Source organism: Ursus arctos, unplaced genomic scaffold, assembly GCF_023065955.2.
Source record: "Ursus arctos isolate Adak ecotype North America unplaced genomic scaffold, UrsArc2.0 scaffold_28, whole genome shotgun sequence".
Taxonomy (NCBI): Eukaryota; Metazoa; Chordata; class Mammalia; order Carnivora; family Ursidae; genus Ursus; species Ursus arctos.
This window is the reverse complement of record NW_026622963.1, coordinates 21,630,005-21,657,130: the sequence shown is the minus strand read 5'-3', so window position 1 is coordinate 21,657,130 and position 27,126 is coordinate 21,630,005. Positions and strand designations below refer to the sequence as shown.

Sequence of the window (27,126 nt, the reverse complement as noted above, 5' to 3'; positions counted from 1 at the left end):
GCCAGGAAGGAGCTGGAGGAGGAGAAAAGTCAGGAGGCAGTGGTCCAGAAGCTGTGAGAAGAGGATGTCCCAAAGGAGAGGGGCTGCTGAGGTCAAGATGCAATGGGGTATCTGAAGGTCCGGTGACTCAAGAATAGTGTCAATGCAGGACAGGGGGCACGAGCCAGTGGCGTGGTCTGGAGAGCTCATGGAAGTTCCAACCTCAACCCTTCTAGTCTGTGTCCAGAGGCCAATCAGCAAACCCACAAAGGTGGTCCTGACCTTTCCCTTCTTGGAGGTCCTGCATCTCTCGCTCAAGACTCCAGGCTTGCCTGCTCAGTGGGGCTGTGGGCTCCTGAGCTGGTCTTTTGTTCTGTTCTGTTTTTGTTGCATTCTCATCAGTTCCAGGGAGTGCTTGGTTCCTATTAGAAACCCACTCAACACTGCTGACTGAGAGCTTGTCAATTTCACCCACCAAACTGAAATTGCGGAGGGCCACCCAGGAATTGCAGTCGCTCCTGAGAAATGACATACCACTGGGGCTGTTGGAGGTTCCTGAGAGATCAGAGCCCTCAGAGAAAGGAGGAGAAGATTCTAACAGGTCTCTGAGGTAGGTGGCTGATGATTAATGAGGATTAACACAAGCAACAGGCTCGTGTTTCCTGGCAACTGGGGGTGCCGTGGGCAGTTTGCTGTCTGTTAAACAAATGGTCTTGACTTCAGGAAATTTCTGGGGGCTGCTCCAACATTCAAAGGAGGCGCTCTCTGTGGAACGGAGCTCCAAGTTCTTGGCTGGGGAGCTCTTTCTCCTTGATGCCAGAAGGAGATGAACCGCCTTCTCCCCCACCCCCACCAGGAGAAGGAGCAGTGACATCTCTGCTCTGTGTCAAGGCCAGATGGGGTTCCACGGTGTGGTACCCTTGCCGTGTCCTCAGCCTGGAAGGATGTCAGGGCCAGGGTCCAGCCTCACACCTGCACGAGGAGAGAAGCTGAATGGACCATAGGCAGGGTAGGGGAGGCGGGGGCTAAAGGGGGACAAGCCAGGTTGTAGGGAGCAGATGCCCATTCTGGCATGACCAGAGCCTGGGCTCTGTCTGCAGGGCCCCCCACACCAGCGGTCATTGCACCTCCACAGAGCATGGGCGTCTCCGCGAGCGAGGTGGCTGCGGCTCTGTGTCAGACCCAGACTCCCGGCACAGCTGTCAGACCTTCGTGTCCCCACCCAGGGCTTTACAAGCGCACCGGGGTGAGGCCTGGGACAGGATGATTTGTTAGTGCTTGCTCAGGGAGACGCGGCCACCGCCAGAACTGCATTTAGTAGCGACCTCTGACACCGTCCACAGCTGTGGTCGGGACGCCGTTCCAGGCAAGCTACAGGCCCACTTGCAGGACAGGCCTCCCTCTGTCAGCCCTCGAGCCCTGGTTTTCGTCTTGTACTTCACAGACAGCTTAAAATTGTTATGGAAAAACATTTTATTAAAACATGTTCGACTCACTTCCAATGAAATGATTAATTTTTCATTTACAGTGGTGTCCAATGTTTGTCTTCTGTTCTTTTTTCTCTTTCAAAACCAGCACCAAAAAGTAAAACAAAAATACCACGGGTACAGTACGTAACGTAAGTTAACTAATGGAAAATATATACATTTGACTCTGAAATGAAGAAAAGAGAGCAAAGCAATGATATTATTGCTGCCGAGGATCTTTCCCTGTGTTCTGGTAATATCAAGCCATGGTCAAGTGAGAGGGTTTCATTTGTACCCACGAAAGTAGCACCATAAGGTCGTGAGACTCTGCAGTTAGTAACACATTTGTGCAATCAAAAAGGTACAGTACTTGAGTGACAGTACAGGGTAGCGTTAATAAACGTCACTGCTGTGATCACAGGGTTTCAATGTCTTCTGTATACAGTGGAACAAGAGCACCAGGCTGGCTTCGCTGAAATCGATCATTGCTTGTGCCATGCACAGAAGGCGGGCTGGGGAATTTCAGAGCAACAGTGCCAGCACGAGCTAAAAGAGGTCAGAAAGACACCGACGTTGGGGGAACCAACGGGTGTTTACTAAGAACCAAATCAATTATTTGCCTTTTGAAGGTATGAGGCCCTTGCTAGACGCATCCAGTGGATACAGTCAAGGTAACCAGCAGGGGGTCATTCAAAGGCACCAGGGAAAGGGCTCGCCGGTGGGCTTGCCCAGCCTGCGTACGAGCATGCGGATGGGCAAGCGAGGCTGCCCTGGCTTCCTTAGCTGCCCACCCCGGCTCTGCTCCTCAGTGTCTGAGGCTGCTATCTTTCTGACGTTTTGTGGTGAAGCATAGCCCATTGGGGCTAGGGGAACACAGAACCCTAGCTCCCCAAGAATTTGAGAGTTTTGTGGAAACGGGGTTTGGGGGAGTCTGTTGGTGGCCAAGCCTGAGCTGGGGAGGACAGCATTTTGCACAGGCTCTGGTGCAACCACTGGGGGTGGGGTGGGGGTTACACTGCAGGGTGGATCACTCCATCCTGGCATTCTCTCAGTCCTTGACACACAGCACCCAAGCAGGTTTCTCGATACTTCTCGTTGATTCAAGTGGAACCGCACACATTTCTTGTCATCCCTACCACTTCTCTGTCTCTGGAATACGAAAAATCATACACTGAAACAGCCTTAAGCTAACCCTAAAGTTGTGACATCATCAAAAACAAAAGCAGATACATAAACACAGCACCAATAAATCAGGAAGTCCTTGGAGATGACCCCAGGGAGATTGGCATCCGTGAGGCTCCCTGTCCACAATCAGGGAGGCGAAGGGGGGTTTATCACGGTAAAGTCCTTGAACGTAAGCACCCATCCAACACCCACCAAGTTGGTGAGCGAAACAGGCCTCCTGGCATGTAGAGTCTTTCCCTCCCGGCTCCCAGAGCGGGCAGGGTCCCACTGTCTTCTGTACTCTTGTCATTTGCCCAGGCATCTGGAGAGGGCACAGCTCTGTTTTGCGGGGGTGCAGGAGGGAAAGACTTTCTTTGTGCTTTTCTGAGAGTCATCCTTGCCTTACTAAGAAGATGGGTCAATGACAATGATGGGTCCCGCAAGGTCTGGGCTATGGGAAGACATGGTGGTTGTGCAGCGATCCTCGCTGGGTGGCCCTCCTCCACGGATCCCGGCACACCAGGCTGAGTGGCTTTTGGAGGAAACCGGTCCCAGGCCAGAGGTTCTAAAAAGAATCAACTTCAGGTAGATGGCCAAGGTCAATGGGAAGCCATCTATAAGGTGCAAAGCTTTATGAAGTACTGCCTGGAGTAGAGGCCCCCCAGAAGACAGAGGGGCCATAACCCCCCGAAGAAGCTGTCCTGAGCTCACCTTTATGCCAGGAACCAGTCCCATCCCCCAAATTAACCTATGTCCCATTTCAGAGCACCTTGAAGAAAGACTTTTCTGTTTCCCAACGTGATGGACAGTAGAGTATAAAAATTAGATGCCACCCCGAACCCAGACACTTCCAGAATATTCTCCCCAACACAGGTGGTATGCAGAACTATGGGGCCTAGGCATCCTTGGCTGACACAGATTCAAACTGTCAGGGACAAGACTTCCAAGACAAGGCCCACGATCTAGAGAACATGTTTTCAGAGATGGGTTGAGAGGCAAAGTGCTGATTCTCGTGTGGTCCAGAAGGGCTCCGGCAGCCTGGCCCTCTCAGGAGAAGCCATTAGCAGAGGCTCGCTGACATCTGTCCTTCCTTCCAGGGTGCCGCCGGCTTTCAGAATAAAGCCTGTTTCAACATAAAATGTCTCCTTTGGGGGGTAATGCCCCCATGGCACATCAAGCACCGGGAATTCAAACGTCAAAAGCAAGCCAAGACAGAAGCACTCCATGACGTCTCTTTGGACGACTGTCTGTCAGAGGTGTTCCCTTTGAGGTACACGGAACCTTAGAAATGACGATAATTTTGTGACTCACGCCTATTTTTTCCTTACCGTAGAAAGCCATCCAGTGGCCGTTAACAATATATTAAGTACAAAAGCGCTAACAGCAAACGTCAAGTCCACGCTCAAGTTCTACACGGTTGGATTCTTGGGACAGCCTTGTGGGCGAGCGGCAGTGTGCTCTGGGAGGTCCCGGCTGCAGGGCCGGTGTGCTCTTGGGTGGGCAGGCTTTCAGCTAGCCATGTCATCAGGATTCAGACCACGCGCTGGAGCGCGGGGGGACCGCTGGGCCACGTGTCATGAGCTCGGCGACGGTGGCGGCGGCTGGCGCATCTTGTTTGCGTAGAAGTCCCTGCACGTCTGGCAGCAGCGTTGGTACCATCGCATGTCCTGGCACAGGTTCTTTTCTCGGATGACCCGGCAATACACCGTCCACTGGTCCCGTGTACATTTGTAGGTCAGAGCGGCTAAGTGGATGGTGGGGAGAGAGAGAGCCCAGGGGTTACGGATGGCATGGGGACATGCTGATGCATGCACAGAGCGGGTCCGTGGTCTGACCCACTCTGGGGCTGCCCTCACTCACATGTACTCTGGAGCCTTGCGTGGACTTGAGGAAATATGCCCCCTGCCAGGGCCGTGTGCTGTCGCTTTTTACTACAGGGACGCACCCGCGTGTCTAACCTGACCACTTGGCAGAGCATGGCGGTCTGGGGTCTGGCTGCTTCCGTGGGGCAAGGGCACTGCGCGCCCTGCTTCTCAGCTAAGCAGTACTCACTGTGACTTTTTGGGCGAAGGATGCCATCACCGCTGGCATTTATGAGACAGAATGACATGGGGCAGTGGATTTCAAAGGGCCCACCAAAGCATAAGCTCATAGCGCAAGCAAGGGGCCTAAACGTCCTTTGGGGTCATCCTGCGGAGGGAAGGGCCCCCTGAGGGAGGTCCCTGGAGCATACCAAGGAGGCTTATGCATGCAGAGGCTGGGGGTGCCCTTCTGCAAGCTCAAAGACAACCCCCCCAGTGAAACAACTTAGAAGCCCTCTTCGCTCTGGTTGCACTCAGCCTTAGGGAACAGGGCTCTGGATAGGAAAATATTCCTTAAGTACTTCTATTTGGAAAAGCAGAGATTGTTAACAGGAATCATTAATTTCAGGTTAAATGGTCCTCTTCTCCCTCCTATGCCACTGAATTCAAGACTCCAACCTATCAAAGCCCTCTGCTTTCTTCTCCAGCATCAGCTTAAGGAACATCCCGTGCACATCACCAGGGTTTCGTGAATGACACCCCAGCTCCTTCATTTCTGGAAGAACGCACCTCCCCTTGCCCTCCTCATGCACAGGAGCCCTAAAACCTTAACCAGGGGCCATCCTCCTGTGTTCCCCACTGTTGGCAGAGTGACCAGCGGGTGCTCTCAGTGTTGTGTTTGAGGTCGCTGCTCGCAGATTTCTTTTTCATGACAAAGAATGAAATGCCATCTCCGAAACCTCTGATCTTCTACAGAGCTGGCAAGTGTTGGCCTCTCTGGGGCTCAGATAAGCCCCAAGGAGGGGCTTTCAGGCTTCTAGAACCCCTACCACCAGTGGGAACTCGCTGGCTGGGGGCGGCAGTGCCCTCCCCAGCAGCCTGGGGCCACTCACCGAGGCGAGGGGAGGTGATGGTGTTCACGTTGATCTTGTCATTGCAGACCTCCTGGTGACACTGTCGGTAGGCTGCAGGCTTCAAGAGGGCGGGGCACTCGTTGCCATGGCGCCCAGTGACCTTGTGCATGCACTGTACCACACGGGACTGCAGGCCCTTCCCACAGGTCGAGGAGCACTGCCGGAGACAGGGACGGTCTGAACTGGGGGCCTAACCTGGGCTGAGCAGCTGTGACAATGGCTCTGCGATGCAGCTGCCCCCGGCCTGGCCCCTGCGTGTCATTCCCAGGTGCTTGAAATAATGCAGGACAAGGGGGCTTGGCTGCACACCAGCTGCTCGAAAGACGCCTGTTTCAAGATGTTATGGACTGAATGTTCTTTGTCTCCCCGAATACACATGTTGAAGCCCTAGTTCCCAATGGGATGGTATTTGGCGGGAGGGTGGGGGCTGCGAGAGGTAATTAGGTTTAGATGAGGTCAGAGCCTCCATGATGAGATTAGTGTCCTTATAAAAAGAGGAAGAGAGACCAGAGCCTTTCTTTCTACCACGTGAGGACACGGTGACAAGGCAGCCATCTGCGAGCCAAAAACCAAATCGGCCAGCACCTTGACCTTGGACTTCCCGGCCTCCAGAACCGTGAGACATAAATATGTTGTTTAAGCCCCCATCTATGGTATTTCCTCTTAGCAGCCCAAGCGAAGACACAAGACAGTTGCCGAAATATTAATTTACGAGGCTTGCATGTCACTTCCCACCCTCTCTACCCCTGCTCCAAGCAGAAAGCCGGGCTTCCAAATTCTTGAGCTAGCGGACAGGGTGGCTTGGTGGCACCCAGGAGATGCTGGGCATGATGGCTTCAGGGTCTCCCCAGTGCTCTGTGCTATGTAAGGCCCTGGGGTTTTCCCCTGGCCTCGGTTGTGAAGCGGAGCTCAGTAGTGGGCGGGGTTGAACTTCCCGCAAGCCCAGAGAGTTGGGGCCCAGAATTAAGTGGGAGAAAATGAAGTGCAACCTTTCTTGCACTGTGGAGTCATGGAGTCATGTATTATTTTGACTCAGACACCAAGGCCCAAGTTGCTGGCATCTCCAGCCCTTGTAGACCTGGTTTGCCAAAACCAGCCCAGTGTAGCTCAGCAGACATCCCAGGTTCACACTGAGTGCACGTGGTAGGACATCCCCATGCAGTTCCTGCCCTCGTCCTGTCCCTCTCTGCACCCTTTTATGAAGTTTCCACAGGGAACCTGCCAGCTCCGCAGCTCCTCCGCTCTGATCCTGCTCTCCAAGCTGCTGGGCCCTTGCTCGCTCTCCCAGGAGCCCGGGGAATTGTCTCTCTGATAAGCTGGTCTCTTCCAGCCGGAGAGTTGGGTTCGCAGGTGCACTCTCTCCATCAGGGTCCCTTAGCACCCACACAACCCGTTATTTATAGGGTTCTGAGAGCACTCTGCAAATCTTTAATAAAACAAAGGCCTCAGGTGCCACAGCCCAGCTGGAGCTCTGCCAGCACCTGGGCGGAGAAGGGAGCGGCACCTGTCCTCTGAATGCCACCTCTGGTGGCAACGCCGGGTGCCGTCTGGATCACGTGCCTCCCTGTTCTCCTCCCCTTCAGGCCTGACCTAGGCATGTGCTGGAGGGAGGGCTGTCCCAGGGAGAGGGGTCTATGAGGAGTCACCAGGCACAGGCTCAGTGGGAGACAGGCTCAGCTGGTACCGTCTGTGACCAAGGGGGCACTGTCTGCTCCCCGAAGAGCTTGTGTGCCCCAGGTGAATTCTGTTTTCTAGTCTGACAAGCAGGATCATGGTTTTTTGGTTTTGGGGTTTTTTGTTTTTTTTGTTTTGTTTTTTCACTTTAGAAGATAAAGAGTCTCCAAGGGAATGGTGCTCTGAAGGGGTCCCAGTCTTTTTCAAATCACAAAAGAGGTGGGAAAGCCACAAGCAGCCCCCGTGTGGGCTCTGGCACGTTCAAACCAGAACAGGCACGCTCCCCCATGGGTACGGCCAGCCCCAGGGCCTCAGCACGGTGTCTCCCCTCACCCTATCTTCTAGATAAACCAGGCCGGGGCTGCTTGTGGGCGTGAGAAGTCATCATGCATTACAGATGAGATTTCTGGGCTCCACCCTAGGCCTCAGGAGTTGGCACCGGAGCCCAGGGAAGTTTGAGGGGTGCCGTGGTGGAGGGATAAGGTCACGTGAGGGGTCCTACCAAGAGGAGACCTTGCATGTGGGAAGGCTGCTATAGCAACATGACCTCCAGCTGGAGGGCATCAAGGAGGGAGCTGGGATCTCTTGTGTGGGATCACCTGGCGAGCTTTTAAAAACCTCAGTGTCCCAGACCAATCTATCATATCTCTAGAAGGGCCACCCAGGGCTGAGAACCTCTGATTTATCCGGAACTTCTGCCCAGTGTGCCGCGTAGAGTATAAAGAGCTGTCTTCTTGCAATGAACTGGTTAAGGAATCATATACAAATATGTGTAATTAAGCAAGAATGGACATCCAGCTACAGCCCCGCTGAGATTACACACAGGAGACAGGTACGCACGAATATAAGGGGGAGAAGGCTTTCACTCAAAATTCTTCTTGGAAAAGAGGAAGTTGCCTTATACTTAAGTGAGAACAAAACCTCTCACAGTTCAGGGGCATGGATAAGGGGTGCCTTTAATTATTTGTAGCAAGATCACTCGGGGGTTAAGAAAAAAAAAAGGAAGCAAAGAAATTAAGTATCTCCTGGAGGCATGACTCCATCATCACAGCGAGGGAGGGTGATCTAAGAAATGTTTAAAAATTGCTTCAGAGCAAACCGGCACGTGGTTACACAGAGAGACTGGGAGTCCACGCCAACAGAATGAGAGAAGGAAAAGGCTAAGGACCCTAATGTAGCACAAAATCCCGCGAACACAGAGCAGAGTCGCCAACACAGAACACAGTCATGCGAACACAGTGCTAAGTGACGCCTGGCTTGCGAGGGACCATCCCGCAAGGGCGATGCATACAGATTCCGAAAGAGGCGACATCTCTGTGAACTCAGCAGTGACAGGTTGTATTCTGGCAAACAGGGGACTCAGAGGGTGTGAGTGATGAAGACAGACACGGCGAATGTTAGGGTGCACCTTACAAAACTGCTCTTAGTCACTCGCTTTTGACCCCGCATAACCCAGCAGCTTCATCAGGTCTGACTTTACAATATGCTGCAGAGAGAAAAATGGCAATATTTCTAAGTTAAAATATAAATATACACCTTTAAGTTTGAACGTGTAGCCACCTGAATGAATTCTATATTTTAGGTACATTTGACTCGTCCACCTCTACCATTAAAGACTTTTACCTGTAAGTTGGTGGCAAAATTTTTAAAAAAATAATAAAACCTGCTTCCTGGGAAAACAGGATTACCGTGTGCTTGGGACCCAGGATCTGTGCCTATCTGGCACTGAACTGCATATGTGGGGAAAGAGGTATCGGCGTGCTGATCTAGAGGCAACATCCACAGCCCTTTTCTCATCAGATCTTGACTCGGACCCTGGGCCCAGGAGCCATCTGCTGTGGGAGACACATCCAGAAGGGAGAATTGGGAATTAAGTGTCTTCACACTCCTTCTTGGAGAGGGAGTCTTTCCAGGGCGGGACAGACAGTGGCTGGGGCCCCAGGAAACTACACTGGTGAGTGGAGACGGCTCCTGAAAATATGCCTGTCTCGCTCCCATGGCACTCCCTGACCACACAAGGTACTCAAGGCCCTGCCGGCTAGGCAGTCAGCCCGGCTGAGTCACTTCCTGAGCAGGAACATCAGGAAGGGTTTCGATGTCTTTTGCAGGTGTCATTATTGTGTATGTAAAAATCAGGGCAAGAACTCAATCCTGTGGGTCTATTCAAACCAAATGCAAAACTGACAAGGTCTCTGCCTGAAAATGATCAACGACCATTGTAAAACTCAGGTGTCTGGGGTTACCCTGGAAAAATGATTACCCCTCTGAAAGTTCTTAGCCTTGTTTCATAGGCTCTAAGGCCGGTGGGGGAGGGGAAGACGGTGGGGGGGAAGGGAGAGCATTCATGACACCCCTGTGTATACAGATGGTGTGTTTGCTTATCCCGTGGGCTCGCTTGTAAGGTTCCACACTAGTGTGGAACATTCCACAACAATCCTGAGGCTGCTGGCCACTGAGCTCAGTGGGGGTCAGTGTCTGGGCCAAGGTCACAGTTAGTAAGTGGCAGAGGAGGGACAGGACCCCAGCTGCCCCATTTCATGGACCAAATTCCATCTTCCTGTGTGAATTATGGCTTGTACTGGCTGGAACCTCTGTGGGAGCCAGGAAACAAGAAACTAGGTTACTGCCCAGATCCACCATTTGATTCATTATCTTTCCCAGCACAGGGTCACTGGCTTTGAATTTCCCAGCCTGGAGAAAGAACTGCTCCATGAGATCATGGATTTACCTCTGAAGTTCCTGCACAGAGCCTCAAGTGTCTGTTCTCATGGGCCTCCAGCACCCCCATGAGGCAGGGCAGGGCCAGGTGACAGGCTGGGGCTGACCCTTGGCTGCCCTGGGGGCACTGAGGGACCCTGCGGACCCTGCCCCTCATAGGGATTTGTCTCTCAGATTAGGTTTTGCTAAATTTTTGCTGGCGTCCTAGGGACTCTGCTGTTCACACAGCTGTGAGCTGTGAAAGGCTTGTAGTCATTTAGAAGAACTTTTGAGAACCTTGGGGTGTCTGAGCGAGCCACACAGAGGACGCTTCAGTGTGTCAGGTGTTAGAAGACACAGAGGTAACCAAGTGGCATGTACAGAAACTTTCATTTCAGTCCAGGTGGTACCAAGCCTACCCCTGGCCTAACATTCACCAGTAACCACACTCTCCTTACCTGGAGTTCTACTGGGGACAGAGCAGCAGGGGCAGGACAGACCTGTTGGCATACTCCACCCCACTTACTAGCTGTGTGAACTTGGGCAAGTTACTTAACCTATCTGGGCCCCAGTTTCTTCATTTGTGGCTTGAGGTTAATAAAGTTTTCCTTGCAGAATGATTTCAATGACTAGAATAGCTTGGAACAGGTGACCAGCTGTGAGCGAGCCCTCAGCAAGTGCTACTATTATTATTAACAGTTACTGCTTGGACAAGAGCAGAGAACGGACCAGGAGTCCCTGGAGCCCGGGAAAAGGTACTGAGCTGCTTGGCCTGCTTGTTTAGCTCTCCAGGGGCCGGCCTCGCCCTGGCACCAGGCCTCAGCAGGCAGGTGTGGCTGTCCGCCTTTGCCTGGCTCCCGGCCCCGATCGAGCAGCTCAGACAGATGACCTTCGGGAGCACAATTAGAAGCTGAGCTGATACTGAAGACGAATGTGCTTCCAGACGGGGGTCCGAGGGGTTGCTTTTGAACAGCCTCCCCTTGTAACATGAGCTTGCCGCATTCAGGGTAACAGACAAGGAATTCCATCTCTGCCTGCCTCCCCTTGGCCTCAGCTTTAATTAAACAGTGACGAGACCACAGTGGCTCCTGATAGCATCGGATTAGCCTCAAGCATTGCTGTGAAGCCGTTCTCGGGCTTTTAAAAATCCCAGCAAACAGATCTATAAAAAACCCCAAAAACATATCTGGTCTTGTTTGAAGCACTCTTTCACTGTGGGGTATTTTTTTCAGGTCACTCATTACATTAACATTGAATGCGGCTCCCTGAGACTCGGGACACAAAGACAGAAATGAAGCAGTAATAAATCCAGCGGAAAAGCTCTCTGCCAGACGACCCCAAGTGAGGGCAGCCCCTCACACCCTCTCCCCAGCAGGTGCCTGCAGCTGCGTATCACAGACAAGGCTTGATGGCCTGCCACCCATCCCAGGGCGCTCCCCCGCCTGGGACGGGGAGTCAAAGACCCTTGGGGGTGGTAGTTTCACCGGAAAAGCAACAACGGAATGAAAAATTCTGGTGCATGGGGAGCAAAAGGCTCACGGCCACGGAGAGAGAAATCTTTGACTTGGATTGACTCACGGGCTTGTGGTGTTAGTTCTGGTGTGGCTGCAAACAAGAGTTCCCTAAAGAACTGGGGTAGGCCTTTGGTCCCTCGGACCCACGTGACAGTGAGACATGGTGCAAAGCTTCCGGGCCTGGCTTCTCTGGGATGATGGTGATGGTGGTGAGGACAGCGGGAGGAACAGCAGCAGCGTGCACCTTCCGCATGCCCACCGCAGGCTGGGCCCTGGGCTTCCGTCATTCTCGTTAGTCCTCATTAACCGTCCCACTAACAGCAGCTGCAGCCAGGGCAGCGCTCAGAACACAGTAGGTGTGCAACAAACATGCACCGACTGCATGAACGGCAGGCACCGAGACACAGCACTGCCTTTCAGAGAGGAGGAATGGGAGACCCAGAGGGACCATACAGCTCTTCCCCAGCGACAGCTCCAGCCACCCCCACCCCGACCTCCTCCAGGGCCACATGGCTCCCCAGCAGGGAGGAGCCAGGTCTCTGTCACCCCACAGAGGCCGGCCCTGACGACACGCTCCTCTGCGGCGAGGCCTGCCTTGTCTTCACTTCTCCCAGCTGTAAAATCATGACTATAAATAACACTAGATCCCAAAGGGGTGTTTTGAGAATTAGCTTTTAAAAAGAGGTCGTAAAAACCTCAGGAAGAGGGAAACGCTGCAGGAATGTTTGATACTTGCTGGAGCCCGGGTTCTGATGGAGGCAGGGGCGGCGGGGCTTCCTCCCTGGGCTCTGGGGTGAGCCAGAGACCTGGCAAGGGGGGGCCCTCACCGCCCAGCGTGAGCAGCCCAAGTTCTCTGGGGGCCAGAGGGGCCAGCCGGCCCGGGGCAGGTCTGGCTCGCAGAGCATGAGACGGGGGTGGGGGAAGGGCAGACCCTCATGCTAACTCCATTTTCTGCTGGTGTCTGAAAAGCACTTGGCTGGTGAAATGTCAAAAGCTCTTCAAAAGCATTTTTGACAGATTTCCCCCCAGACTTGGCATGAGCCGTGCAATGGTCGGAAGCTGCTGAAACCCGAAATAGCAGGTTTTAAACAGTAATGAAAATCCCCACTGTCTTTGCTCCAGCCTTGAAACTGGAAATGCTTTCACACTCACTCTCTCTCTCTTTCTCTCTCTCTCTCTCTCACACACACACACACACACACACACACACCCCTTCAACTCGTACTCCCTCTCAAACTGTTTTTCCTTTCTCTCCTCAGCCTTAGCTTTGGGTTTCCCCCATGTCTCTGAATTTGCAACCTGCCGACCTGCAGATTCTGGCTGGGGCCCTAGGGCCAGAGAGCCCGCAGGTCAAGGTGACCCCCGAAGGCCTGCAAGGGCTAGTGATTCCAAGAGCTCCTGACTGGGCTCTGTGAGCCTGGAGCACAGAGGACCCCACAGGGCCACTGCCACTCCTTGGGCAGGAGCTGTGATCACTCTGGTAGCTTAGCTCTCTCAGTCTATCAGTGACTGTGTGAAAGACCCTCCACTCCCGCTAGAAGAGGCTGGCCCAGGTGTCCTGCAAATGCTACAGCCTGTCTCCTCCCTCCTAGGCACACTGTCACCATGAGCAGGCACCATTTTATGGGACCTGAACCACATTCAAAGAGCTGTTCTAAGACATCAATATTTGATAGTCCCATGGAAGAAATGGGATTCTGATGACAGCCAGCAGAGCAGGGATGTGGGATCTGTGTCCTCCTGACCACGTGCCCTGCTCAGGGGTCACTGACAGAGCATGTGTTCCTTAGGGGAATGGCTACTCTGATTCAACGGCGAGGTCCAGGTAGAGGCTAAAACCCAGGCTGCCGTGCAGGGAAGCCAGTCTCTCTCTCTGATCCCTGGCTCCACACAAAGGCAGCTGGTTTGACAAAGGTCACTGGGTGAATGGAAGGACAGCAGGGGAACGGAGGGGACAAAGGCATCATTAGATGATTCCGCTTCCATGCAGGCACCTGTCCTGGCAATTTCTGGGGGCTCCTCTGCTCTATAGCAAGCTCATTTCTCTCAACGGAGCAGGTATGAGCTCTAGACTTGTCTCTGGAACTCTGTGATCCAGTGGCAGGCCTGCTCCACACCAAGGGCGGTTATCTGCCCTCTCTTGCTTCTGCCCCTGCTCTGAAGAGCACTGAAATATGATGACTCTCCTTTCCCTGGCTGCTTACATTCCTAAGAGTAATATCGGATGGAGGACTGGCTCTCTGTCTTCGCGCAGAGTGCTGGCTGCCTGCGTGGTATGGTTTCACACGACCCAGAAAAGGGCCCTGATATCCCTGATGCCTCACACACTTCCTCCTTGACGTTCAAGTTTATTTTAATAAGGACTCAACATTTTATTTCACAAATGAGGGTAGACAACAGACAGAACTTCAGAGAGCGACGAGATTTATACTAGAGTGTGAATGACTGATACAAAGCCCTTTTGGAAGCAGGTTTTGATGGGGGTGGTGGTGGAGAGAGAACAGTCAGATACTTGAATTCCTGAATCTAAGCCTCTGACATTATTATGCACCTGAATGAAAGGTGGAGTAAGAGTCAGAAGGCAGGGACCAGACTCTTAGCCCTGCCGTTTTTTAGTTGTGTGACCTTGGGGGAAAAAAGCCACATCACCGCTCTGAGCCAGTTTTCTCATCTGTAAAACGGGGATGGGGCCAAATGAGATAACATGAATGAATGTGCTTTGTCAGTTCTAAAGCACTAGTGATCTCAGGGGCTGCTGTCATTGAGCCCAAAAGAAACAGCATCACCTTCCACCAGCAACCCCATCCACAGCTTCCCCAGGCAGAGGACGCCTGGGTGTCACAGCACGGTGCACACTGGCCCAGGGGGACTCAGTGTGGCCTAACGTCATTGGCTCCTTGTCAGTCTGTACCTAGGCTGGGTCACTGTCCACTCTCACACCCCCAATGCCCAGGATGGGTCTGGCACATTCTCTCCTGAGAAAAGGAGCTCAGGAAATGCTGCCTGAATCACAGAGACTTGGTTGCAGACCCCCAGCTTGGCAGGCAGCCCAGCCTTGCAGAGTGGGGTGTGGGGTCAGGCCCCACCAAAGAAAGTAGGTGCAGGCTTTGGAAGTGGTATGGGCTGAAACACTTTCTGTAGCAAACCCCTCTCATTCCTTGCCAAGTCCATGGAGCTGAAAGCCCCATTGCCCTGCCCAGAGCACAGGAAGGCATCTACCAGCTGTCTGGGGACAGCACGGTACAGCAATGTATGAGTGAGAGGCTCTCCCTGACTTCTTTTAATAAAATGCCTATTTCTTCCTCTGACCTCCCAAGGCCTGTGGGAGGTGCTGCGATTTCCACATCAGAGTCTGGGGCTCGGGTGTGAGGGGCACACCTGGGGCCTGACTGAGGCCTAGGAGTCAGGCCAGCCCCCGTCCACGGGACCTCCACAGGCACCAGGAAGTCAACGGTCACTTTGATCTCTCCAGTGAAAGGGAATGCCATACTCTTAATGCAGAGAGCCAGTGGTTTTCTTTAAAAACACCATCCATTATAATCCCTCCAGAATAATTTGTTTCTAATTAGAAACATCCCATCATCTCAGTGGAGATTAATGCCTCTGGTCTTGAAACTGAAACATCTCAACTTTAGATCAAAAGTCATGCTATTCTAGAAAGAAATGTGATTTCCTCTTCTCCCATTTTAAGTGACATCTCACCGCCCCCAGGTTGAATACCCAGGACTTAGCGGGTGGAAACAAGGATTTGCACAGATCTGGAAATAGCTGATATCCCAGGAGAGCAGGTCATTTTTCAAACAAGGCAGAGAGTAATAATGCCCTCAGCAGGAATGGGAATGTGAGGTCTGTCCTGCGCACAGGACCCTAGTTGGGGGTCAGCCATTTGCGGAGGCTGGGGGTGGGGCCCTGCCTCCCCACGATTCTGGGCGCTGTTCTCAGGCACCCTCACCCAGCTACAAGAGGAGATGGGTGCCAGCCCCTTCCCAAGGGATGACTGGTCCTTCTTGCTTCAGTGCGTGCAGGACAGCACCTGTGGCATCTCCTTGGACCCGCCCATCCATCATCTCCCTGGAGACAAGCGTATCTTTCTCAACAGCACCTTGGGGCCAAGCTATAGAAGATTGCTTGGAGGCAAAACGTCAAAGCTTCCAGATACACTGAGGCTCTGACAGCCCCCGGACTTCTATTGATGTTCCTTTGGGCAGTTTGTTCGAAGCCTTCAAAGTCTGGCATGTGGGCGGTTTAGAGGGTGGTTGCAGGCGAGGGTTTAAAAGTGCACACTGACCCCAAGCATGTGATGAGGGGACAGCCATGGGGCGAAGAAAAGAGGTCAATGGCAAAGCAAATCTAGTCCGAGCAAGTGTAAATGTCAGGGTAAGATCCATCCAGTGGGATCCATCTGTGTTGGCCGGTCACCCAGCGAGTGAGGATAAGAACTCCCACAGGGAACTGTATTCTTCCCATTCTCCAGAGAAGACATGGGGAAAAGCAATGGGCAGATTTCTAGAACTGTACTGTACAGATTTCTGCAACTGGGCAGGCCAGCCCACCTGGTAATAGCAGTGGCAGGAGGGAGTGGCGGCAAGGCAGTCCGGGGGTGGTCCCACAGCTGAGCTCTGTGCGGCCCCTGCCCCATCATGCTTGCTCCCCATACGTTCATGCGTACACAGACTTCCAGTTCAGGGTCCGTGAACAAGTTTTAGGCTTGGTAGAACCAGTCTGCCCTGGGCCCTGGCTCTGGCAGGACCTGCTGGGGAGGGGGCAGCTGGCCCCCACCCATGCTGAGTACTCTCCCCCAAGGCTCTGTGCACACGAACTCAATGCCATCAGATGCCAGCCCTGAGAGGCAGTCGAGATCATCACATGCATCGAACTTTCCTGTTTTTCTGGCCAGGGATGATGGATCAAGCTGGCTGTGGTAAAAAGCAGGCACTGTGGCCCTCCAATGCCTTTATTTCCAGAAAGCTGGGAGGCATTATTCACCATGGCCTGGCTAGTGAAGAGGGAGGCCAGCTAAAGGCTCTATCTCGCCTGGTGGATTGTGTGTGTGTGTGTGTGTGTGTGTGTGTGTGTGTGTGTGAGTTTGCTGGATGGCAAACCGGCCTCCTCAGCCAGGGAGGGGCCCTTGACCAAATGGGGGAGGGCGAGCATGAGCTACCAGGTCTGGGGTAGCACGGTGCTGGGCCGCTCAGGTACGACTCACATTTACTTCCCAGGGTTCTGCAGCTCCCCGCACCAGAAAATTCATGGTATTAAGAAAACAAAAGTGTCCATCTGGTCCTCAGAGCCCGAATGGTGAGGCTGGAGAAACCCAGACTCTGGAGAGCCAATGACGGTCTGTAGGACATGCTATGGCTCAAAACGGGGCCTCCAGTGTCACTCTCCATATGGACTGAGCTCTGACCTGGGGTTCAGGAGCCTGGACTCCACCAGAGGGGTGTGGGCCAGTCACCTCATCTCTGAGCACCTACTGCCCCTTCTAGAAAACAGGGCTAAGGACCTGGCCGGAGGGCAGAGGCGCAGGGGTAGACCTCAAAGAGGAAACGATGCCTGGTGCCCTCAGATGCTGATGGGTGCATGCAGCCCAGGCCCTCACCGACCACTCTTCCCTTCCGCTTCCTGCTCAGGGATAACTGTGACCATGGAAGTCACCCTTCACTAGCACAGGCTGCATTTGGGGTGTGACCACAGGACCACTTCTAATTTCCCAAGTAGAATGACAGCTTTATTCCAATCCATACCTGGACATTGGGAGTCCAGACAACGGTATTCTGCCTCTCACTATGTTGGGGAGCTCCCCCACTCCATGTCTTCTGATAATTCTGACACAGAACACCCCCAAATGTTTTCTTATTGATTAGAACCCAAACTATTGATAGTTCATGTACATTTCCCTGGGCCTTTGGGATACACTGGTGACCTTTCTCAAGCCGGGTCTGACACACCTGGCTATGAGACACTGGCATGGTTGTATAAAAAGACTGGGCCCTCCGATTGATAAGACAATGTTAGATGAGATCAGAACAGTTTAGTCCTGGGGACTGAGCCTGACCACAGCATAAACACTGGGTGCTGGGTTTGGGGCAGGAAAATGGACTGAGTTGTCAAAACGCTTAGTCACATATATTAATGCCTTGAAAGTTCTGAGCATCTCTGAGAAACAGGCAGGGCCAGTGTTAATGATTTTCCTTGTAGAGATAAAGAGACTGAGGGTCAGAGAGGTTAAGATTTGTTAAATGGTGAGTCAGAGCTGTAACTCAGCCCCTTGATGCCTCTCTCACAGGACTCGAGGTTCTAATGGCATTTTTGCAAGAGCCTTCAAGTAAAGTTCAAGTGAAGCCTCCTCCGACGTAAGACTCATCCTGGCAACTCCATCCTGTGTTACTACATTCACGGAGAAACTGGACTGTTGGCCCGGTTCTATAGCTTGGGTCAGATCTTCCGATCAGGGAGTAAATAAAAAAGAGGTGTGTTTGGTCTTCCCCAAATTTGCAGTTATCCAGAAGCTGCCTTTTAGTACAGCCGGCAAACTGGAACCCGAGAAATTTGGCTTTGTGCCCTCCAGGAGTTTGGAGGAGTTTGTATTCACCACTTGCAGGAAGGTGGCATTTCTACAAGGACCAGATCTGGATAAGTTTTGCTTTCCAATGCCAAACCATCTCTCCTTCCATAAAGCAGAGGCACAAACCAAATTACTGTCTGGGCCAGGCAGCTAAATCAAAACGCATAGTGGCTGCAGGAGTGTGGGAGTGTGGGGGCGCTGGAGGACCGGGGCCTGGGGAAAGGCGCCAGGCCTGCTTGGCCCCAGGTCATGGTGGCCAAGTGAGGACTCAGGCCACATCGCCACATTGCCAGATTTCCAGACAGGGGCCCAAATCCAGATTTTCAGGTTAAATCACCCTGTTTTTAAATGTTAGTAACTAATTCCAGAATGTTTATGATATTGTGTAGGCCATGCAAAAACCAGGCGCTCTCAGGCCACCAGTCTGCAAACTTGGGGTGAAGAGACATCAAGAGAAGTGAATGGGGAGTTTTCAGTTGCGAAGACCAAAAAAGAAACAGGAACACCCTCTATGCTACCATTAGAACTTTTCCTTAGAAAAGCAAACGTTAGTGAATGTCAGTAGAAACTCTGCGGTTCTTGGGAAAAGGTCCTCTAGCAGGTCTCCTGGCTGGTGCTCACATGTGACAGTGGTACCTACCTCAGCCCCCTGGGAAATAGGCGTCAGAGGTAACAGGTTCATAGATACCAGGGGAATGAATAAAAGAAGAGCTGAACAGCGAAGAAGTTTTCACATCTGATTTACGTTGTGGTGCTGTTTCACCCTCTTGGCCTCCCCCTCTGCCCCCTGGGCTGCAGGCCAAGCTCTAGAAGATGGCTTTTCCTTTCTGCCACCCTGAGGGCCCCCACCTGCCTGCCCCTGCATCATACAGGTCCTCACCCAGCGGTCCTGAAAGTGAAGGGAAGTGCTGTTTGCCTCTGAGCCCCTGTGTGTCTGCCTCGGCCAAGGCTCCCCCGTGTTTACGAGGCTTTGTGATGGCCGGTGGCCAAGCCCCCCACAGGATTCTGGGGCACAGCCAGCACACAGCACAGGGCCGCCAACTGGCATCCGGAGCACCCTGCTTCATGCTTCGGGGGGCGTTCGGTTTCCTTCCGACTGCACACGGCACAGGGTCATGGGCAGGTGCAGAGCTTGGAGAGAAAGCGAACTTGCGTGGGTAGACTGGGTCTGCCTCATGCTCCTGCTTGCAGAGCTCCCCGTGCTACCGGGCAGGGTGGAGACGCAGGCCCGCCAGACTCACCTTGGACCAGTCCCCAGTCTTCCACTCGTAGCAGCCCGAGTAGTCCTCGCACGCCTCCTCTGCTTTGGGCCTCGTGGACGCGTCGCATTTTCCTTGTGAGTTGGTGCACGTCACAGTTCGTTTTTGCGTCCCTTTGCCGCACGTGGCTGAGCACTGCAAGACACCATTTGGATGTTTAATCCGGTCTGATTCAGCTCAAGGTCATCAACGCCTATTAAGTTGCAACAATGTGCCAGACCCAGTGCTGGGGACCCAAGGATGAGGATGTTCCTGGGCTTCTAAAGTCTGAGGCACATGGTACCAGCTGTGACTCCAGCCAAGTGGCCAGTGATGCGGGTGGGGCCACCAGAGCAGGGAGAGTTCGAGGTACCAGAAGACCAAACTAGGAATTTAGTGGCCTGCTACCAGGTCCAAAAGACCGGCGCAGTGGAGAAGTTCACGGGGCAAATGCTGGTGGACCCTCAGGCAGAGCAGGGAACGGGGCCAGGAGAAGCCAGGGAAGAACACCCAAGCAAAGATGTCCGAGGCCCCTGACTCCTTCCAACTGGCCTCTAGCTCCGTGCACTCTGCCGGGGCCAGCCTGGGGCAAAAGCACAGGCTCAGGGGGGAAAGCCGAGCCACAGGTGACTTTCACGTTAGGCCGTTGGCAAGCTCTTGCGGAGAGCTACAGACTGTGTTAAGGGTGGATGCCAAGAACGTCACCGAGCAATGGTCCCTGTGGTAATTTACCTACCTCCCAGGAGACACCGCAAGAGAAAGTGTGGTGAGGGGACCCAAAGAGGGCCTGAGGAATGACAAATCACGTGCAAGCCCTGAGAGTTCAAGATTCCCATGCCCTCGGGCAGCAAGAGTCATGGAAGGAGGAGTGAGAGGTGGGGTGGCAGGGTGTAAACAGGGCGGACTTGACGGGTGTATCTGGAGCCTGGTCCTGGCATGCTCCCCCTGCGCTCAGGGAGGGACCTCGTCGGGCTCCAAGAGTGGTTACCCACCTCAAACAAAGCAGAAGGAAGGCCAGGCAGAGCAGACCTAATGACCTTGGGAGGATGGACCGACAGCGTGCATGATCCGGCCTGCAAGGGGAGGTGACAGGGTCTGCAAACCCAGGGAGCTCTCCCTCTTATTTGCCGGGTACAGAAGCCCTGTCTGTCTGTACCATGGAAGCAAACAAGGAACTTGCGGAAATGTTAGGCTGAGACGTACAGACACAGTGAGGCCCAGCTCCCATCAGCTGGGTCCCAGAGCTGTGGTGGGGACAGCCCAGGCGCTGCGGTAGCACAAAATGGAGCCCTCATGATCTGAGTGTCTGCTTTCAGCCTTGCTTGATTTACCAGAAATATACAGCAGTGATATTCCTGAGCCACAGCAAACTTGATTTTTATAAAATTCCACTGCGTCCCCTGAGAAAATGCACTTAAAGGATAAGCGTTATCTCTATTTCTATTATTAACATTTATCCCAAAATGTTATGTAGCTTTATTTTTCCGATGAGTTCAATTTAGCTCTCTGAGGCTTTTTTTTTTTTTTTTTTTGAGACTAACTTAGATTGGCTTGTTTTAGAAGAAATACACATGCATCAGAACTGGTTGTGGTGTTATCCGGGGGGAGCTGAAGAACTTGAGTCTTTGGTCCTGTGTGTGGGTGAGGTGTCGGCTTAATAGGACCTTGGATGCAAGGGGTCAGTCCGGGGCAGGTGTCACCCTCTTGGGCAGGATGGTTATGGCTGGAAGGGCTGCCGCCGGGAGCCTGGGTTACTGAGTTGAGGGTCATCTCTCTGCTTCTCTGCATGGTGATGCTCCCTGACCATTTCATTAGCTCTGCCTTTACTGTTCGACTTGTGGGCTCCTGCCTGGCACCAGCACCCACACCCATGTTCTTTCTTCAACTAGAAGCCTACTTCCCACTTCTGCCGGAGTTCCTGCATTGTCTTACTCTATTCTGCGTTCCCTGTCCCTTCCCCTTGAATTTCAAATGCTAACGTCTAGCTTGTTTCTTGATCAAACACTGGTTCAGCCCTTCTGACCAGCAGCCCATTGGCTGGAAGCCTTAAGCTTCGAGAAAAGGGCAGCACTGCGGGTGGGGCTTCCTCTGGAGAGACCTAGGATAGGAGACAGTCATACACTTTTGCTTCCTTCCTGGTATCTGCTCCTCATTCTAACAAAGCTGGAAAGAAGCTGGGGGCTAGACAGTAAGGGTGATCAACACTGCTGGCTATAGAAAGGCCATCTCCGCAGTAAAATACATTTCTCTGCCCCGAAACACATTTGTTGCCAGAAGAAGAAATATTGAAGGGGCTTCAGCATTGGGATGCCTGGGTGGCTCAGTTGGTTAGGCGTCTGCCTTCAGCTCAGGGTCCTGCGATGGAGCCCTGTGTCAAGCTCCCTGTTTAGCAGGGGGTCTGCTCCTCCCTCTCTCCCTGCCCCTTCCCCTGCTTGTGCTCTCTCTCTCTTTCAAATAAATAAATAAAATCTTTAAAGGGGCTTCGGCATGTGGTGAAGCAGTAGAAATACCAGTTTGGTGAGCATTTCGTCAAAGAGGGCAAGATTTGATTCCAAGTTGAATGTTCAGAAAGAGGCATGTGACTCAAGCCTGGACTGAGCCAGAAGGAGACTGACTGGTGTGGACACTATTTCAGCACTGGGATCAGGTACACACGGAGATAGAGACGGGAGAACAGAGATATTTCTTTAAATCTTGCTTCAATTGTCTCACATTTTCCAATCTGGCGTTCCTTAATGCTAGGGTGATAGCTGATAATGTCAGGGTTGGTTTTTTTGGTACAGACATTATTTTTTTTTTTCTATGAGAAAGAGTCTGAATGGAAAATTTATGGCTTTGATCTGATTAAAGCATAAATCTTGTTTGGATCAAAAGCCAGGTGATCAAGGACCTCAGGCTCAAGGTGGATTGGCGGGGGTGGGGGGAGACTACATGCCTGCCCCTACCCCTCCAGCAAGTAGCCCCCCTCCCTAAAAGAGGTCCCTTGAAGGTTCAACTTACAATCTTAAGTACATATAAAAAAAATCAAAATTTTAAAAACTCTCTCTTTTCCCTAAAATATCATAAGGTCAGGCTAAAGACTCCGGTCTTTAAACGGGTACATGTCAAGATCTGTCGGAAAAGTAAACCCCATTTCAGAGCAGCCAATGGCAGACTTTTCGTTCATTAAGAATGGGCTGAATACTTTCTTATTCAAAATAATTCCAACTGTTTGGCATAAAAAGGAACTTTAAAAATATTTTCCACACTGAAGAGTGTCTTGGATTTAGCCTTTCTGAATTTCCTAGAACACATTTGATGGAGGACCTGAGGAAACTTGCCCTTTATTTAGCTATTTTTTGGTATTATGGCCAAACAGTCGAAATCATTAATGCAAAGTCAACGCAAAGCCTTGAAGGATGATATTACCAAAGATAAAATATTTCCAGAATCAGTCTTTCAAGTTAAAACTTAAGGCTTAATTGACCTCTTTCCAAAATGTTTCATGGCATGAGATGTGTGACTGCAACTTGCACACTACAAACTGTCCCTCCCAGTGTCCGCCTGCCTCTTACGGTCCACAAAGACAGACACAGAGTTCAAAGGAAGCTTTTGAGACCACCTTCCCAGTCAGACCGCACTAGAGTTCCTATATACCAAAAGGAAATTAGAAGGTCAGTTGGTTGGTCTGTTGGTCTGTCTACCTACCTATCCATCCATCCATCCATCCACCCATCCATCTTTACATGAGACTTCATAGCAAACAGGACTGAACTGTGGTAAATATTACCAAAAACATATATATGATCAAAAACACATTACCCATGGTTGTTCAGCCATACTGTCACCTCAGATGGAATTTAAGAATATGTGAGCTAGAATACATCTTTTAGTTACCTGGGGGCTGGCAAGGACTGTGATACTTGGGTTTGAGTCAGAAATACCATAGAGGGAAACCACCATGTTGGGGTCCCTGTGGACAAGGCAGCCCAGGCACCCACCTGTGACCACTCAGATGCCTCCCAGATAGACAGACAGTCCTGGCCTTCGCAGCTCTGCACTGGTGCTGGCCGGGGGCCCGGGCAATAGAGGGGCCGTGTGGTGACGTGGGTGCCGTTCTGTAGCTGGTATACGCAGGTCACCTCCCGATGCTGGATGCCCTTCTCACAGGTTGCTGAACAGGGGCTCCATGGGCCTGCCACCCACCTGTCCAGGAGGAGGAGAGACAGTGAGAGAATAACTGGGTGGGGAGGCCAGCTTCCCTGAGGGCCTTCTAGACACATCATGGAGTCTTGGGCCTGTAGTGTGAGGGAGGGAGATGGACGCGAGAGCTTTGTAATCGACTTTTGAAATAATTCTGAAGTATTAGAGCAGAGGGAGTCACATGAGTCGAGTGGGTCAATGGCTTATTCAAAACAGAAATCCTTCTGCACACAACACCTCTATGGCAGAGTGAATTATTGTTCCTGAGGGGTCGCTCTCCCTGCGGCGGGATTACATATCCCACCCACTGTCTATGCCATGCTTTGTTCTATGGGGTGTGAGCGGACATGAAGCTGGCCATGTCCCAGCAGAAGCTTCGAGTGTGATTATGTGGTTTGGCTCTGCTTTCTCTCCGTTTCCTGCCCTCTGCCATGAGACGAGCAGGTCCCAACCCAGGGGACGCTCTGGCGGCTGAGCTCTGTAATAACGGACACCGCTGTCAGCCACTGAGATGCTGGGGTTGTTCGTCACCGCAGCAAAACTGGCACAGCCCTTGACAAAGGCGCCCCAGTGTCAGCTTGCACACGCCAGGACCAGGTACTCCCTGCTTTCCAAAGAGTGGCTGGGGACTGTTGCTCTTGAGGCAGCTGCGGGGCTGGGACAAGACTGAGTGGTGAAAGAGCTCCACTAAAATCTGGCCTCCCTGCCTTCTATTCAATGCCCCCAATTCCACCAGGGTCTCTGTTGGCCTCAAGGTAGGGGCAAGAAGCCAGGCAGTTGGAAATCGTGATTTCTCAGGACACAAATGGGGCTTTGAATGCCCTTTGGGGGACACAAAAGGACACTCTCCTCCTTCGGCCCCTGTATGAGCCTCAGATCCTCCCAGCTCTCAGGAGCTCCCCACCTGACAACATGGCTCAATCCATTGTTGGCCGGCTCTGATCACCATTCAGTGCCTCCTCATCCGTCAGAACAGTCCTAAGCTCCTGAAATCAAATCTGATCATGCCATCCTACTGTTTAGAAACGCCGGTATTGTCTTCCCACCGGCAGGGTTCTTGAGGGGACACTGGGTGGGGCCGGGCCTCTCTTCATCTCCAGTTCCAGCTTACTTGCTCATTCATCCATCCCAGCATGGCACATTCACGGAGGCCTTCCCATGTGCCAGGCACTGTTCTAGGTTCTGATGATGAGGCAGGAAACAAAACAAAGCCCTGCCCTCTGAATCTTCCCATCCTGATGGGCACAGACAGTAAAGCAAGGAACAATATGCGATAGACTAGAACACAATTGACTACAGTGTATATATCATGCATGAATAGAGAAGATGCCGCACGGTGGTGTGTGCTTTAGAGAAAAGTCAAGCAGTACAGGGCAGACCAGGGAGGAGGTGAGGGGGGAGCACACAAGGTGGCAGGGATGGCCCCACAGATAAGCTGACGTGTGAGCAGAGCCTGGAAAGAAGAAAGTCAGTCATGTGGTTCCTTGGGAAAGGACTTCCAGGCAGTGGGCACAGTGGGTGCAAAGGCCCTAGGGAAGAGTGTGCTGGCAGGGCTGAGGAGCAGCAAGGAGTCCTGTGTGGCTGGGGGAGGGGTGAAAAGAGGGAGGGAGACAGAGAGAGGAACAAGAGAGAGGACAGGGTGAGATCCTGCAGGCCCTGGCTGGCCATTGTGGCTCTTGTTTGAATTAGATGCAGACCCAGAGGGTTTGGAGAGAGGAGTGATGTGCCCTCCAGGCTCGGAGAGTGTCATTCTGGCTCTGGGCAGATACCAGTCTACAGGGCGGCAGCAAGGAGGCCAGGGAGGAGGCGACTCCACCAGTCCAGGCAGGATGTGAGGGTGGTTTGTACCAGCTGGGGATGGTGGCAGTGGTTGGGCTAAATGTTGAGAAGATGGAGGTACCCAGGCCCCTTCCCTCCACCCCTATACTGTTCCTCCTTGTCCCTTAGGGAAAGCTTAGGCCACCTCCTCTGACTTCCAGTCCCCTTGGGAGAGCTCATCACTGTCCTGCACATGCTCCCAGGGACTAACTGCAGGGAAGCTCCTCTTACCAGACCCCTTGCTTATGCTGTGGGACAGAAGTGACTGTGGCGACCCTGGGGAGTGAGGTCAAGGGACATAGTGCCTGTAAGCTGCTTACACCAACACCTGGCACGCCTAAGCCTGTGTAACTCTTGGCAATTGTCCTTCTTTATCTCCTCGGTAGGAGATGATGAAGTCCCAGAGGGCAGTGAGCAAATCTCGCCCCAATTTCAGCACCTGACAACTGCCTGAACAGCACTGTCGGAACGAAACCAAATCCTACCCGTTTCTCCTCGTTCTGGTCTTTGGAGTAAGATGATTGCCTTCTTAAATATTTGAAGATAGCTCTTTTGTTCCCCTTTTAAGCTTTCCCTTATCTTGATCAAAATAATTTGCATGTGGCAGATTCTGAATCCTTTCCGTTCTAATTCTCTCATCAGTCACTACTGTTCTCAAAATGGATTACTCTGTCGTGGGCAAAATGGCCCAGATGTGGTCTGAAAGCATCAGGAGAGAATGTGATGATTCTGTCCCTCTTTAAAAGGAAGCTCTGTGTTCATTAAAGCAGCTCACTACGTGTGTTTTTAAGCAAGTGGACTGCACCTCTGTTAGCTCCTGACTTCTCTTCTTCTCTCCCGAACGGACTCTCAGTGGATCTCCTTTGACCTGACCTTTTCCCATGGACTTTGTGAATACAAATGTCAGGCTCTACGTTGAGACCTGTTTAGGGCTGCTGTGTTGACCTCAACTATGGAAAGAGCTTTGTATCCCCCTCTTGTCTTTTGTATCTGCTGTGCTTCCTGGGGCCAAGCTGGGGAGTGGGACCTCTGTGTCCTATTTGCGGGAATGTCACCTGCCCATGGGCGTGCATGCTGTTGGCCCGGGGTGCCAGCATCTCCATTCCGGGGCACAGAAGCAGAGCATGGGCTCTAGGGAATATGCAAGTTGACGCTGGTCTACACAAAGGTCACATCCGAGCGGTGGAGGGATGGGGAAGTGCTGGGAGAGGTTCAGCAGTCCTGCCTCAGACGTCTCCTACGCCTGCTGTTCCGTCACAGGCTGGAAATGTCAGACCCGCGGGGATCAGATTCCTGTAGAGCTGGGAGGGGTTACCTTTCTTCCCTGTTCTTCTTTCCTTTGCCTCTGATGTCTCCTGGGCCTCTGAGGTGCTTTGCAGAAGGATGACAGAAGGGAAAACAGCCCATGCATCTCTCCTTCCCTTTCCAGAAGTATCCTTTGACCCCCTGCAATGTCCCTCCTTGCTTTGGCAGAAGAATGGGAGACAGAGCCCTAAGCACATGCAGAGGCACATGACACTTATCTTGGTCTGCCCTGCTCTCTAGCGGGGGGTCCTCTATCTCCGGAAGCTGTGTAGAAGGGCTCCCCCTACTCCCCTCCTTGGAGGGCTAGCTGCTGTTAGATGTACTGAGGACGTGCTGGGATTCAAAACAAGCCCTTTCTGAGGCCACGGCAGCCTCCTGAAACCACTGTGGTTCTCACGGACCCCGTGATGGGGTGAGAAGAGGGCACGAACGCACTCCACACCTGCAAGTCACACAGGGGGCAGCTCACGGTGGCACCTTCCCACTCCCTGCCCCCTTTGCCTTTCCTTCTCCAGCTCCAACTTCCTAGCTCTGCAGAGGGTTCCGGACATAACAGATGCAAATGCGGCACGACGACTCAGGAGACAGA

The 27,126-nt window shown here is 52.5% G+C and overlaps 1 protein-coding gene across 1 annotated transcript in view; it reads right to left on the bottom strand.

The window, feature by feature from the left end:
• Window positions 1–1,437: 1,437 nt before the first annotated feature.
• ADAMTS17 (ADAM metallopeptidase with thrombospondin type 1 motif 17) overlaps window positions 1,438–27,126 on the bottom strand; it is a 351,717-nt gene continuing 326,028 nt past the window's right edge. Inside the window, exons 22-25 of the mRNA XM_057303716.1 lie at window positions 23,213–23,417; window positions 19,236–19,388; window positions 5,524–5,701; window positions 1,438–4,353 (exon numbers count right to left, since the gene is read on the bottom strand). Of these exons, the coding sequence (XP_057159699.1) occupies window positions 4,184–4,353; window positions 5,524–5,701; window positions 19,236–19,388; window positions 23,213–23,417 (706 nt within the window). The 3' untranslated portion in view covers window positions 1,438–4,183. The remainder of the gene's footprint in view (window positions 4,354–5,523; window positions 5,702–19,235; window positions 19,389–23,212; window positions 23,418–27,126) is intronic.